This window comes from Lycium barbarum, chromosome 4 (genome assembly GCF_019175385.1).
Source record: "Lycium barbarum isolate Lr01 chromosome 4, ASM1917538v2, whole genome shotgun sequence".
Taxonomy (NCBI): domain Eukaryota; kingdom Viridiplantae; phylum Streptophyta; class Magnoliopsida; order Solanales; family Solanaceae; genus Lycium; species Lycium barbarum.
The window spans coordinates 112,544,986-112,557,247 of NC_083340.1; the positions used below are offsets into that span (position 1 = coordinate 112,544,986).

General features: G+C 43.6%; 1 protein-coding gene across 1 annotated transcript in view; it reads left to right on the forward strand.

The window, feature by feature from the left end:
* Positions 1–8,518: 8,518 nt before the first annotated feature.
* Positions 8,519–12,262, forward strand: part of LOC132637676 (U-box domain-containing protein 52-like) — a 31,613-nt gene continuing 27,869 nt past the window's right edge. The window contains exon 1 of the mRNA XM_060354730.1: positions 8,519–8,740. Coding sequence (XP_060210713.1) covers positions 8,519–8,740 — 222 coding nt within the window. The remainder of the gene's footprint in view (positions 8,741–12,262) is intronic.

The window sequence follows — 12,262 nt, forward strand, 5'->3', positions numbered from 1 at the left end:
TTGTTTTGGTTTGATTTTTTTCTTGAAAATTCTAAGGATAAAGATGACTATATTCTTGATTAATTGGTCACATGCAAAGCACATGACCATTAAAAAATGGGGCTTGGGCCTTGGCCGGCCACCCCTAATACTTGGGCCTCAATTTTATTCCAATTTTTTTTCCTTGGCCCAATTCGTAAAATCTCATTCGTTTTTCTTTTTTGTAATTCCCGAAACTAATTTCCAAAATTCCAAATTTGCCCTCGGCCTTCCCCGATGCCTTTGCACCAATACTTCCATAAACAACATAACATAATAACTAAAATCAAATTATTTCCTTGTAGCATACAAGTCTTAATTATTTTCACGATTTCCAATTATACGAAAACACGGGATATAACATTCTCCCCCCCTTAAGAACATTCGTCCCCGAATGTTAAATTAATCTTATAATGTAACGGGGAAGTCTCCCTTTATAAGCAGCACACATAATTCATTCGTCAATCAATACAACAAATTTGAAGGTTTAAACTACCTGTGGCCGCAGGAAACAAGTAGGGGTATTTCTTCTTCATCTCATCCTCCGACTCCCAGGTCATCTCTTCCCGGTTATTGTTGCGCCACAGGACTTTAACAGAAGGCACTTCCTTAGTGCGCAGTCTCCGTACCTGTCGGTCCAAAATGGTTATAGGCTGCTCCTCATAAGACAAGTGCTCCGTTACCTGAATAACGTCCACTGAGAATACCCTGGAAGGATCACCGATACATTTTCGCAGCATAGACACATGAAATACCGGGTGTAGGGCCTCCAAATCGGATGGTAAGTCTAGCTCATAGGCGACCTCACCTATCTTTCGAACAATCTGATATGGCCCGATATACCGCGGGCTCAACTTACCCTTTTTACCGAATCTCATAACACCCTTCATAGGCGACACCTTCAGGAATACCCAGTCGCCAATCTGGAACTCTAACGGTCGACGTCGTCTATCTGCATAAGCTTTCTGTCGACTCTGTGCAGCCAATAATCGTTCCCGAATAAGTTTTACTTTATCTACTGCTTCCTGGATCACATCTGGTCCAATTAATTTAGTTTCGCCCACATCGAACCATCCAATAGGAGATCTGCATTTCCTGCCATAAAGGGTTTCGTACGGTGCCATCTGAATGCTGGAGTGATAACTGTTATTATAGGCAAATTCAATAAGCGGTAAATGATCATCCCAGCTGCCTCTGAAATCAATAACGCAGGCCCGCAACATATCTTCCAGCGTCTGAATAGTGCGCTCGGCCTGCCCGTCGGACTGAGGGTGAAAAGCTGTACTGAGGCTCACCTGAGTCCCTAATCCCTCCTGAAATGACCTCCAGAAATTTGCCATAAACTGGGCACCTCGGTCAGTAATAATAGATACAGGGACTCCGTGAAGTCTGACTATCTCTCTGATATACAATCTAGCGTAGTCCTCAGCCGAATAAGTAGTCCGGACTGGGAGAAAGTGGGCTGATTTCGTCAGTCTGTCAACAATAACCCAAATAGAATCGTACCTGCGTGGAGTGCGCGGTAACCCAACAACGAAGTCCATATTAATCATCTCCCATTTCCAGGCTGGTATTTCCATCTCCTGTAATAATCCACCGGGCATCTGATGTTCAATTTTAACTTGCTGGCAATTTGGGTACTGACCAACGAATTCAGCAATATCTTTCTTCATACCGTCCCACCAATATAAACATCTGAGATCATGATACATTTTAGTGGAACCAGGATGAACAGAATACCGTGCATTATGCGCCTCGCCCATGATCTGTCGCCGTAGGCCTGCAACATCTGGTACACAGAATCTGCCTTCATATAATAATACCCCTTCAGGCGAAATTTCAAACAGAGTCTTTTCTTTACTAAGGGCCACCTCTCTGTACTGAACCAGAACAGGATCCTCGAACTGACACTGCTTTACCTCTTTTATAATAGATGATTCAGCAACTGCACGAACAGAAATCCCAGAAGCTCCAGAATCTGCCAAACGAACTCCAAGGCTGGCCAACTGATGAATTTCACGAACCAAATCTTTCTTACCAGGTGGTACGTCAGCCAAACTGCCCATAGACTTGCCGCTAAGTGCATCCGCTACCACATTGGCTTTCCCCGGGTGGTACAGAATATCAACGTCATAATCTTTCAATAATTCAAGCCATCTTCTCTACCGCAAATTCAGTTCTTTCTGCTTAAAAATATACTGGAGACTCTTATGGTCCGTATAAATATCAACATGGACCCCATATAAATAATGCCGCCAAATCTTCAAAGCATGAATCACCGCGGCTAACTCAAGATCATGAGTGGGATAATTCTTCTCGTGCGGTCTGAGCTGCCGGGAAGCATAGGCTATGACTCGACCGTGCTGCATCAACACGCAACCTATCCCAATACCAGAGGCATCACAGTAGACAACATACCCGTCTGATCCTTCTGGAAGAGCTAACACTGGTGTTGTAATTAATTTTTCTTTCAACAGCTGGAAACTGCGCTCGCAGGCATCGGTCCACTGAAATTTTGCGGCTTTCTGAGTAAGCTTCGTCAGTGGTGCTGCAATAGAAGAAACATTCTCCACGAACCTGCGATAATATCCGGCTAACCCCAGAAAACTGCGTACCTCTGTCGGTGTAGTAGGCTTGGGCCAATTCTGTACAACCTCAATCTTCTGCGTATCGACCCGAATACTGTCTGCGCCGACAATATACCCCAAGAATTCCATAGAAGTTAACCAGAATTCACATTTGGAAAATTTGGCATATAATTTCTGCTGACGGAGAGTGCCAAGTACTGTCCTCAAATGATCCGAATGCTCCTCTGCTGATCGTGAATAAATCAGAATATCGTCTATAAACACAATCACGAACATATCCAGAAAAGGCCGAAATACCCGATTCATCAGATCCATAAATACTGCTGGAGCATTAGTCAACCCGAAAGACATAACTCTGAATTCATAATGCCCGTACCAGGTCCTGAAAGTTGTCTTTGGGATATCAGATTCTCGCACTCGCACCTGATGATAACCTGAGCGCAGATGCACCTTTGAAAAATATTTAGCACTCTGCAACTGATCAAACAAATCATCAATCCGGGGGAGCGGATATTTATTCTTTATAGTCACCTTATTTAATTGTCGGTAATCGATACACATGCACAGTGACCCGTCTTTCTTTCTTACAAATAATACCGGCGCTCCCCAGGGTGATGTGCTGGGTCTGATAAAACCCTTATCCAACAAATCTTTCAGCTGCTCTTTCAATTCCTTCAATTCAGCTGGTGCCATTATGTACGGAGGAATAGATATAGGCTGCGTATCCGGCAACAAGTCTATAGTGAAATCTATCTCCCGCTCGGGCGGAAGACCCGGAAGCTCATCAGGAAATACGTCTGGGAATTCATTAACGACCGGAACAGACTGAATGGTAGGTGTCTCAGCTGTAGTGTCGTGCACACGAACCAAGTGATAGATATAGCCTTTCTGAATCATCTTCTTAGCCTTGAGGTACGAAATAAACCTACCCCTCGGCGATGCTGTAGACCCGAACCACTCTATAACTGGTTCCCCTGGAAACTGAAAACGGACTACCTTTTTCTGGCAGTCAACATTAGCATAACAGGAAGCTAACCAGTCCATACCCATAATGACATCGAATTCCAACATATCTACTATATCAAATCAGCTTTAGTGCAACGATCACCTATAGTCACAGAACAATCCCTATAGACCTGCCTCGCTATAATACAATCCCCGACCGGTGTAGTGACCTCAAATGGCTCTATAGGCTCAGACACTATCCCAATTTTACTAGCAACGAGCGGGGAAATATATGATAAAGTAGAACCAGGATCAATCAGTGAGTATACAGATCTGGAGAAAACCAGTAATGTACCTGTGATGACATTCGGCGAGGCCTCCTGATCCTGGCGGCTGGCTAATGCGTATATGCGGTTCGAGGGACCGCTAGCATGGTCGGCTTGTGTACCTTGATATGGCATAGATGCCAATGATGATAAAAAGGTATTGTTGTTCAATGAAATTAGTATGTTTGATGAATAGAAATGTATGTGTTGTTATGTGGCTCACCTAGATGTAAGTGTAAAAGGTACATAGATCAATCACTATAACATATAAACCCATTTCATAACATAAAAACATAGATTTCTCACATTTTCCTTGAAATTCCGATTTGCCGCAAACGTCGCTCCCTTGCTTAACTAATTATATCACGTCGGAGAGCGTCTTGCATACTCTATGAATACAAGAAGAACAAGTTTTTTGGGTTAGAGTCAAAGCTAGGAAAATTATTTTCTTGTTGGCTAAGGGGGTTTCGGCCGAGAGGCCCTTTTTGAGGTGCTCTCTAATTTTTTGTTTTGGTTTGATTTTTTTCTTGAAAATTCTAAGGATAAAGATGACTATATTCTTGATTAATTGGTCACATGCAAAGCACATGACCATTAAAAAATGGGGCTTGGGCCTTGGCCGGCCACCCCTAATACTTGGGCCTCAATTTTATTCCAATTTTTTTTCCTTGGCCCAATTCGTAAAATCTCGTTCGTTTTTCTTTTTTGTAATTCCCGAAACTAATTTCCAAAATTCCAAATTTGCCCTCGGCCTTCCCCGATGCCTTTGCACCAATACTTCCATAAACAACATAACATAATAACTAAAATCAAATTATTTCCTTGTAGCATACAAGTCTTAATTATTTTCACGATTTCCAATTATACGAAAACACGGGATATAACAATCAAGAGCATATGGTACGTATGTTTTTCGTTTATGCTTTTTGGTCGTGTGTGGACAAATCCTATTGCTATTATGTTGTGGCCCGGTGAGGCATTATTATTATGGGTTGTTGTGACAGGATGGTAGTGCCATATTATAGGGGAAACTCTGGCGAAATTTTCATAGAATCCTCGAGTACTTAACATTCGAGGACGAGTTCTTAAGGGGGGGAGAATGTTACACCTGGGAAAATTTTCCGTTAATGCACAAGTGAATAGACTAGTAAAGAGCACGAGTATACGGTATTTCAATAAGTAAGAAAAAAAATTCGATGACCCTAATTAAGATTGCAAAGATGTTTGAGATAGGGGAAGAAAGTTGGCCAAGAAAAGGCAAGACATACGATAGGTATCGGAGAGGAATTACGAGTAACGAGTTAACGAGGACTTAATGATGTCTTGGAGAAGAGTGATAACGTCCCTTAGATTGGTATTGAGGTGTTGAACAAGTGCTAAGAAGGTTCCATAAGGATTGAAGATCAAACGAGTCGACGAAACGAGCTTCGGAATCACTGGGGATTATACGGCCAAACATACTGGCCGTATAAATTATACGGTCCGTATGTTGGGACCGTATAATCAGACCAGAATGGCATACTTTTCTGGACCAAATATACGGCCAAACATACGCCCGTATAAAATATACGGACCGTATGTTGGTCCGTATAAAATATACGGACCATATACTGGTTGGGGACAGGTTTGGTTATTAAATGAGAGATACAAGTTCATTTCATTTCATTTTCCATATCACACCCCTTCTCTCCAAAACATCTCTCTACATTTATTCCACAAGAATTCAAGAGGTATTAGTGATCAACAACATAAACTAAGTGAATCAAGGGTAAGAGAACCCATTAAAGATCATTCAAGTCAAAAAATCTCATTGGAGATGATCTAGGGTTTTTGCTCAAGTGGTGTATTACCATCCAAGGTTTGTTCCTACTACATCTAAAGTAAGATTTATGGTATTTCTATGATGTTTAAGGTATTTGAGAGTTGAAATACTTGGATTGTAGAAGGGTATAGAAAAATGGGTCATGAATGTGGAATAGTGCCATTTTGAGTAATAACTTGAATTGAGTCATGATTCTTAATGAGTTGTGATATAAATATGTTATAAATGATGTTGAGAACATGGGATGAGCAAATGTATATGAATGAACGTAGTCGTGTGTTATGACCATGGATATGGGTGATTGAAAGTGAATTGAGAAATGTGGATGAATAAAGATTATTGTTAGGATATTGTGAATGTATTATTGACATTTGGGAGTTGATATACGCTATGGAGGATTGTCGTATAAATAAAGGAGATGCTGTCCGATTTTCTCTAGTTTTAGTCATGTATGCTAGCTATCGATTTCTAATGATAGTATGACTTTGATGAAGGTAGAAACGTGAGCTTCGGAGGAGAACGTGCAAGTGGTAAATAGTTGAACGGAAAGGTATGTGAGGCTAACCCTTCTTTCATAAGGCATGGTTCTTTGGCCAATCATCTAAATCTTCTATAAGATTATAATATCCCTTAAATGATTCTATCTTTCGAGCTATTGAGCTCATGATCCTCGATATGTAATACGATTGTACTAAGTTCCTCATATGACGAGTAATCCTACAAGGATGGATGTAATGAACAACGATGGTAGTGATAATGATAATGATAATGATAATGATAACGATGATGATAGCGATGCCGATAATGATGATGATAATATTAGTGATGATAATAATAAGATGCTTATGAGCTATTATAAATGTGTATCTATGTATGATTATTATGGAACCCCGAGCTTATGAGGCCGGGTAGGATATGTATCTATTTAAATAACGCGCGCACACCTCTGCAGATGGTACAGATAACCCTGATGCCTTGGTAGGGCCAGGTAGATGTAACCCTGAAGCCTTGGTAGGGCCAGGTATGTGTAACCTTGAGCCTTGGTTGGCCAAGTATGTATGAAACACCGAACCTTCGTGGTCGGGCATGCTATGTAAATGTTATGTATATGATATGGTTATGTATATGATATAGATATGAACATGAATACGAATAAGACTATGTATGTGAATATGATTATGAACGCAATGTAAATGAATACGGATACGGATATGGATGTATGTACACGAATACGCGCTAGAAATGGAAAATCCCTATGACAAGCAAGTAAGTGCTTATGACGTTGATACTGCTATCTCCCAACCTATGCTATTTCTCATATTGCTTATTATGTTTCTATATTGATTTTGATCATGCTTTGCATACTCAGTACATTCTCCGTACTGACGTCCTTTTGTTTATGGACGCTGCGTCATGCACGCAGGTGCCCAGGGAGACAGATTTGATCCATAGCTACATTCTCAGAGACTACATAGCAGAGCTCTACTTCATTCGGAGTTATAGCTTTTGGGTACTTATTCTTTTGTGTACAAATTTTGGGCATAGCGGGGTCCTGTCCCGCCTATATGTTATGACATACTCTCCTTAGAGGCTCGTAGACATGTGTATATGGTTAGATATGTTTGGCCTTGTCGGCCTATATTTTGTATATCGTTTTGTAGCATGGTCGGCTTGTGTACCTTGATATGGCATAGATGCCAATGATGATAAAAAGGTATTGTTGTTCAATGAGATTAGTATGTTTGATGAATAGAAATGTATGTGTTGTTATGTGGCTCACCTAGATGTAAGTGTAAAAGGTACGTTAAGGGGTGCCCGGGTGGGCTAGCACCGGGTGCCCGTCGCGGCCCCTAGTTGGGTCGTGACAGGGAAGGACCTTCAGCTCCGGCATTACACACAGGTGGGGAAGGAATTCATTATCCCACTCCTCTAAGGTCGATTGAATTCGTTGATATTTCAGGTGATGCTTCTTCCGAAGAAACCCCCTGCAAAGGACAAGAAGATCCGGGAAGGCACCTGCCGCCGAAACCGGTCAAAGAATTGAGCCGGTCCCCGAGACCGAAGTTCCAACGGCTCTTGGCCCGCTGCTCGATTATGAGACTGCTGCAACTTTGGAGATCCCTACCTTTGCCGAAGCTGCTGAGGCCGCTCCGAGTTCTCCAACTCCGACTTCAAGGTCGGATGAATTTGATGACATGTTCTCGGACACTCCTCCTGCTACCGGCGAGGCTGCTGGCTTGGGACATCTCCCGATCCCTCGAGCCACGAGGGCGGATAGCTGGACCACCGAGACTGGAGCTAGGGATATCCTGGTGCGTGTCTTTCCGGCCCCAAGCGTGGAACCCAGGAGGACCAGATCGGCCGTAATCACCGTTCCCGAGGATTGTAGCTTTTTGTCTCGCCCGGTGGGGGTAGCAAGCTACCTGAGACTACTCATCTCGGACTCGGACAAACGGAAGATGAATGGAGTCCCCTGGCAGTGTCTCATTAACGAGGGCATGCACGCGGGCAATCGAGTAAGTTTATCAGCCATCCTTTGCATAATTCATTGAGAATTTTAGTTCCTCATTTATCCGAGTTTTAACTTGCTTCTTTTACAGAGTGTGGTGCTTGTTAAGGAAGCCTTCGTCTGTGCCCAGCAAGAGGTTGACGATCTCAAGGGCTAACTGGATGCCCAAGGTCGAGAAACGGAGAAGTTTCAGCACCTTTTACGGGTGAAAGAGGATGAGCTGAACCGAGCAGTTACTCTTTCCAACCTCCAACCCGAGCTCGATGCGATGAAGGCCGAAAACCTTCGATTAAAGGATGAGCTGGCCGAGATGGTCGAAAAGAACTGGCTTCTTGAAGCGGACAAATTCGACCTTAGCCAGGACAATGCTCGTTTTTCTTCAAGGCTTGGTGAGCTCGAAACCACCATCTCTCAACTCCGGGAGGGAGCTGGATTCATCAAGTCCGATGCCACGAGCATGGCCGAAAGGCATCGGCTGCTCAAATCTAAGAGTGCCCAGTACAAAGAGCGGATAAGGGTGTTTGAGCGGAAGGTAGAGGACCTAGCCCGGATATGTGATGAGCTGAAAACCGAACTCGAGGGGACGACCGAAGCTAATGACCTTCTCCAGGCTGAACTCGAGTCGGTCACTTAAATCCAAAGGGTCCTATACGAAGATCGGGATGAACTGATGGCAAAATTAGCCCAGGCTGAGGCCGATTTGGCAGAAGCCCTTCAGAGCGTGGAGGCCGCCGAGGCTCATACTACGATATCTGTGGAGTATGAACGGTGGAAGTCTCGGAGGATCACCCTTGAGCAAGCCGGGCATGGTTTTGCGGATCTTCCAGCCCTGATACTCGAAGCTAAAAGGGTCGAGGAAGAAGCTAAAAGAGCCCTCGATACTGACTCCGACGACTCCGAGCGGACAGTGTCCAAACACTCTGGATCCAGCCATACCGGATAGACCTAGGCCTATACTTAGCCTTTGTTTTTTGCTTTTGTAGAGGTTCCCGGTGTAAAAACCTTTGTATAAATGGAAGATGCATTTTTATTTTCTTTATTCTTTTGTTGGATGTTTGTTATGACTTTTGCCCGAATTGTCGATCCATTTTAAGGACATGCAGACTCGGAGTCATTATTTCGGATTGCGCCTAAATATCGGCTTTTCTCTTCATCCGGTACGTTTTGTCCAGAATTTTGATGCAATGTTTTGCCCGTGGGACTTATCCAATGTTTTCTGAATTCAGATGTCTCCGAATCACGATAGTTATTTTTTAAGGCAGGTATTTTTCGTCTATTTTTTAGGGCCTGTATTTTTTACAGCCTTAGCAAAATTTTATGTAGCAGTCCCCGTTCGAGAGAGTTGAAAGATTTTGGCTCGGTTTATTGTGACCTTGTTGCCTTTGTCGAATTTCAACTGTAGTGCCCGGAATAGGGTATATGAATGAAGCGATGCCGAAATACGGCAATAATCACCGGGGTAAGGTGTTTTAACAAAACGATATCTGAAATATCGTTATCCGAATTTTCGAGAAATTTTTGTATTGCAAGTATTTTGTACATACATGATATGAGAATTTGTTTCCTTCTGCTTTTGCCGTAGCAAATACTAAATGGAAACGATTCATTCTGATCGTTTGGTCCTTACATCAAAACCTAATGCAGAAGGTCCGGTCTTGATTTTGCCGTAGCAAATATTATGTGGACACGATTCATTCTGATCGTTTGGTCCTTACATCGAAACCTAATATAGAAGGTCCGGTTTTGATTTGTTGAGCTCCTCCGTTTTCAACTAACCGGGGTATAATAGTCCCCTAGCGCTTATCCGAGCTGTAAGATCGGGTAAGCGCTATTAAGCCCCCACTCGTAGGCCGTGACCCCGAGTTTCCGGGCGTTTGTCCTTGTCTTTGTCAAGTAACACGTTGTACTTGTTGCCTCATTAAAACCTTATCGGAAAACCCATTTTGGGATAAAACCGTACTAAGGAAAAGAGTGCAACACGTGTTTTCAAACCTAGATTCTAGCTTTATCCGGTACTTCCTGCAAAAAAGAAAAAAGGTTAACAGTAAAACACGAGGTGTACATACCTTAGCAGTAGTATCTCTTAAAATTAGCCACATTCCAATTATTGCGCAACCGTTGCCCGTCCATGGATTCCAGCTGATACGATCCTTTGCCCATTACCTCGGTTATCTTGTACGGTCCTTCCAAGTTCGGACCCAATTTTCCTTTGTTGGGATTCTTGGTGTTCAAGGTAACTTTCCGAAGCACCAAGTCCCTAACTTGGAAATGCCGAAAATTGGCTCTCCAATTATAGTACCTCTCCATTCTTTGCTTCTGGGCTGCAATACGGACCAACGCGTTTTCACGAAGTTCATCCGTGAGATCGAGTTTTATAGCCATGGCCTCCTCGTTTAACTCTTCGGTGGTATACCTAAACCGGTGACTCGATTCACCAACTTCTACGGGAATGAGGGCTTCGGCCCCGTAGACCAACGAGAAAGGTGTTTCCCCTGTACTTGATTTCGATGTGGTTCTGTAAGCCCACAATACCTCCGGTACTATTTCCCTCGAGTGGTACTTTGACGCTTCAAGTCTTTTCCTCAGATTTTGAATTATTGTTTTATTCGTGGATTCCGCCTGTCCGTTCGCACACGGGTGGTATGGCGTTGATACAATTTTCTTGATCTTCAACCCTTCGAGAAAATCATTGACTTTTCCGCCCACGAACTGAGGACCATTATCACAAGTTATCTCGGCCGGGATGCCGAAACGACATATGATGTGGTCCCATATGAAGTCAATGACTTCCTTCTCTCTAATTTTTTCGAAGGCCTGCGCTTCAACCCATTTGGAGAAATAGTCGGTCATAAACAGAATAAAACGGGCTTTACCCGGTGCCCATGGCAGTGGACCAACGATTTCCATTCCCCACTTCATGAAAGGCCAAGGTGACACAACCGAATGCAGCAACTCCCCGAGCTGATGAATTATCTGGGCATGTATTTGGCACCCATCGCATTTTTGGACAAAATTCTTCGAATCTTCCTCCATCCGGCTCTAGTAATAACCGGCTCTGATAATCTTTCGGACCAGGGCTTCAGCACCGGAGTGGTTGCCGCAGGTCCCCTCGTGCACCTCTCTCATCACATACTCCATTTCTCCGGGACCCAAACACTTGGCCAGGGGTCCGAAGAAAGACCATCGATACAGTTGGCCGTCTACCAAGCAGAAACGCGCAACTTTTGTCCTTAGCGACCGTGATTCTTTTGGGTCACTCGGGAGCTTTCCATCTCGCAAGTAGTCGATGTACTTGTTACACCAATCCCAAGTTAAACCCATTGTGTTTATTTCAGCATGTCCGTTTTCTATCACCAAATTCATCAAGTGCACCATAGTCCCGGGGTTGATCTATTCCCCTTCGACTGAAGATCCAAAATTGGCCAATGCATCGGCTTCGCTGTTCTGCTCCCTCGGTACATGTTGCATGGTCCACTCTTTAAACCGATGTAGTATCGCTTGGATTTTTCCAGATACCTTTTCATCCGTTCGTCCTTGACCTCGAAGACGCCATTCACCTGGTTAATGACCAAAAGAGAATCGCACTTTGCCTCGATTATTTCGGCCCCCATACTCCGGGCTAATCCCAAACCTGCAATCATAGCCTCATACTCGGCTTCATTGTTAGTCAATTTAACAGTTCTAATGGATTATCGAACGGCATCCCCGGCCGGGGTTCTAAGGACGATTCCTAGCCCGGAACCTTTGAGGTTCGAGGCTCCGTCCGTGTGTAGCGACCAAATACCCGAAGCTTTCCCTGAGGTTAGCAGAAGTTCTTTCTCAACCTCGGGGACCATAGCCGGGGTGAAGTCCGCCACAAAGTCGGCCAAGATCTGGGACTTGATGGCCGTCCGAGGCTTGTATTCGATATCATATCCGCTAATTTCTACACCCCATTTAGTTAGTCTACCCGATAATTCGGGTTTGTGCATGATGTTTTTTAGGAGGTAAGTAGTCACTACACATATCGGATGGCATTGAAAGTAGGGCTTGAGCTTTCTAGAAACACTTACCC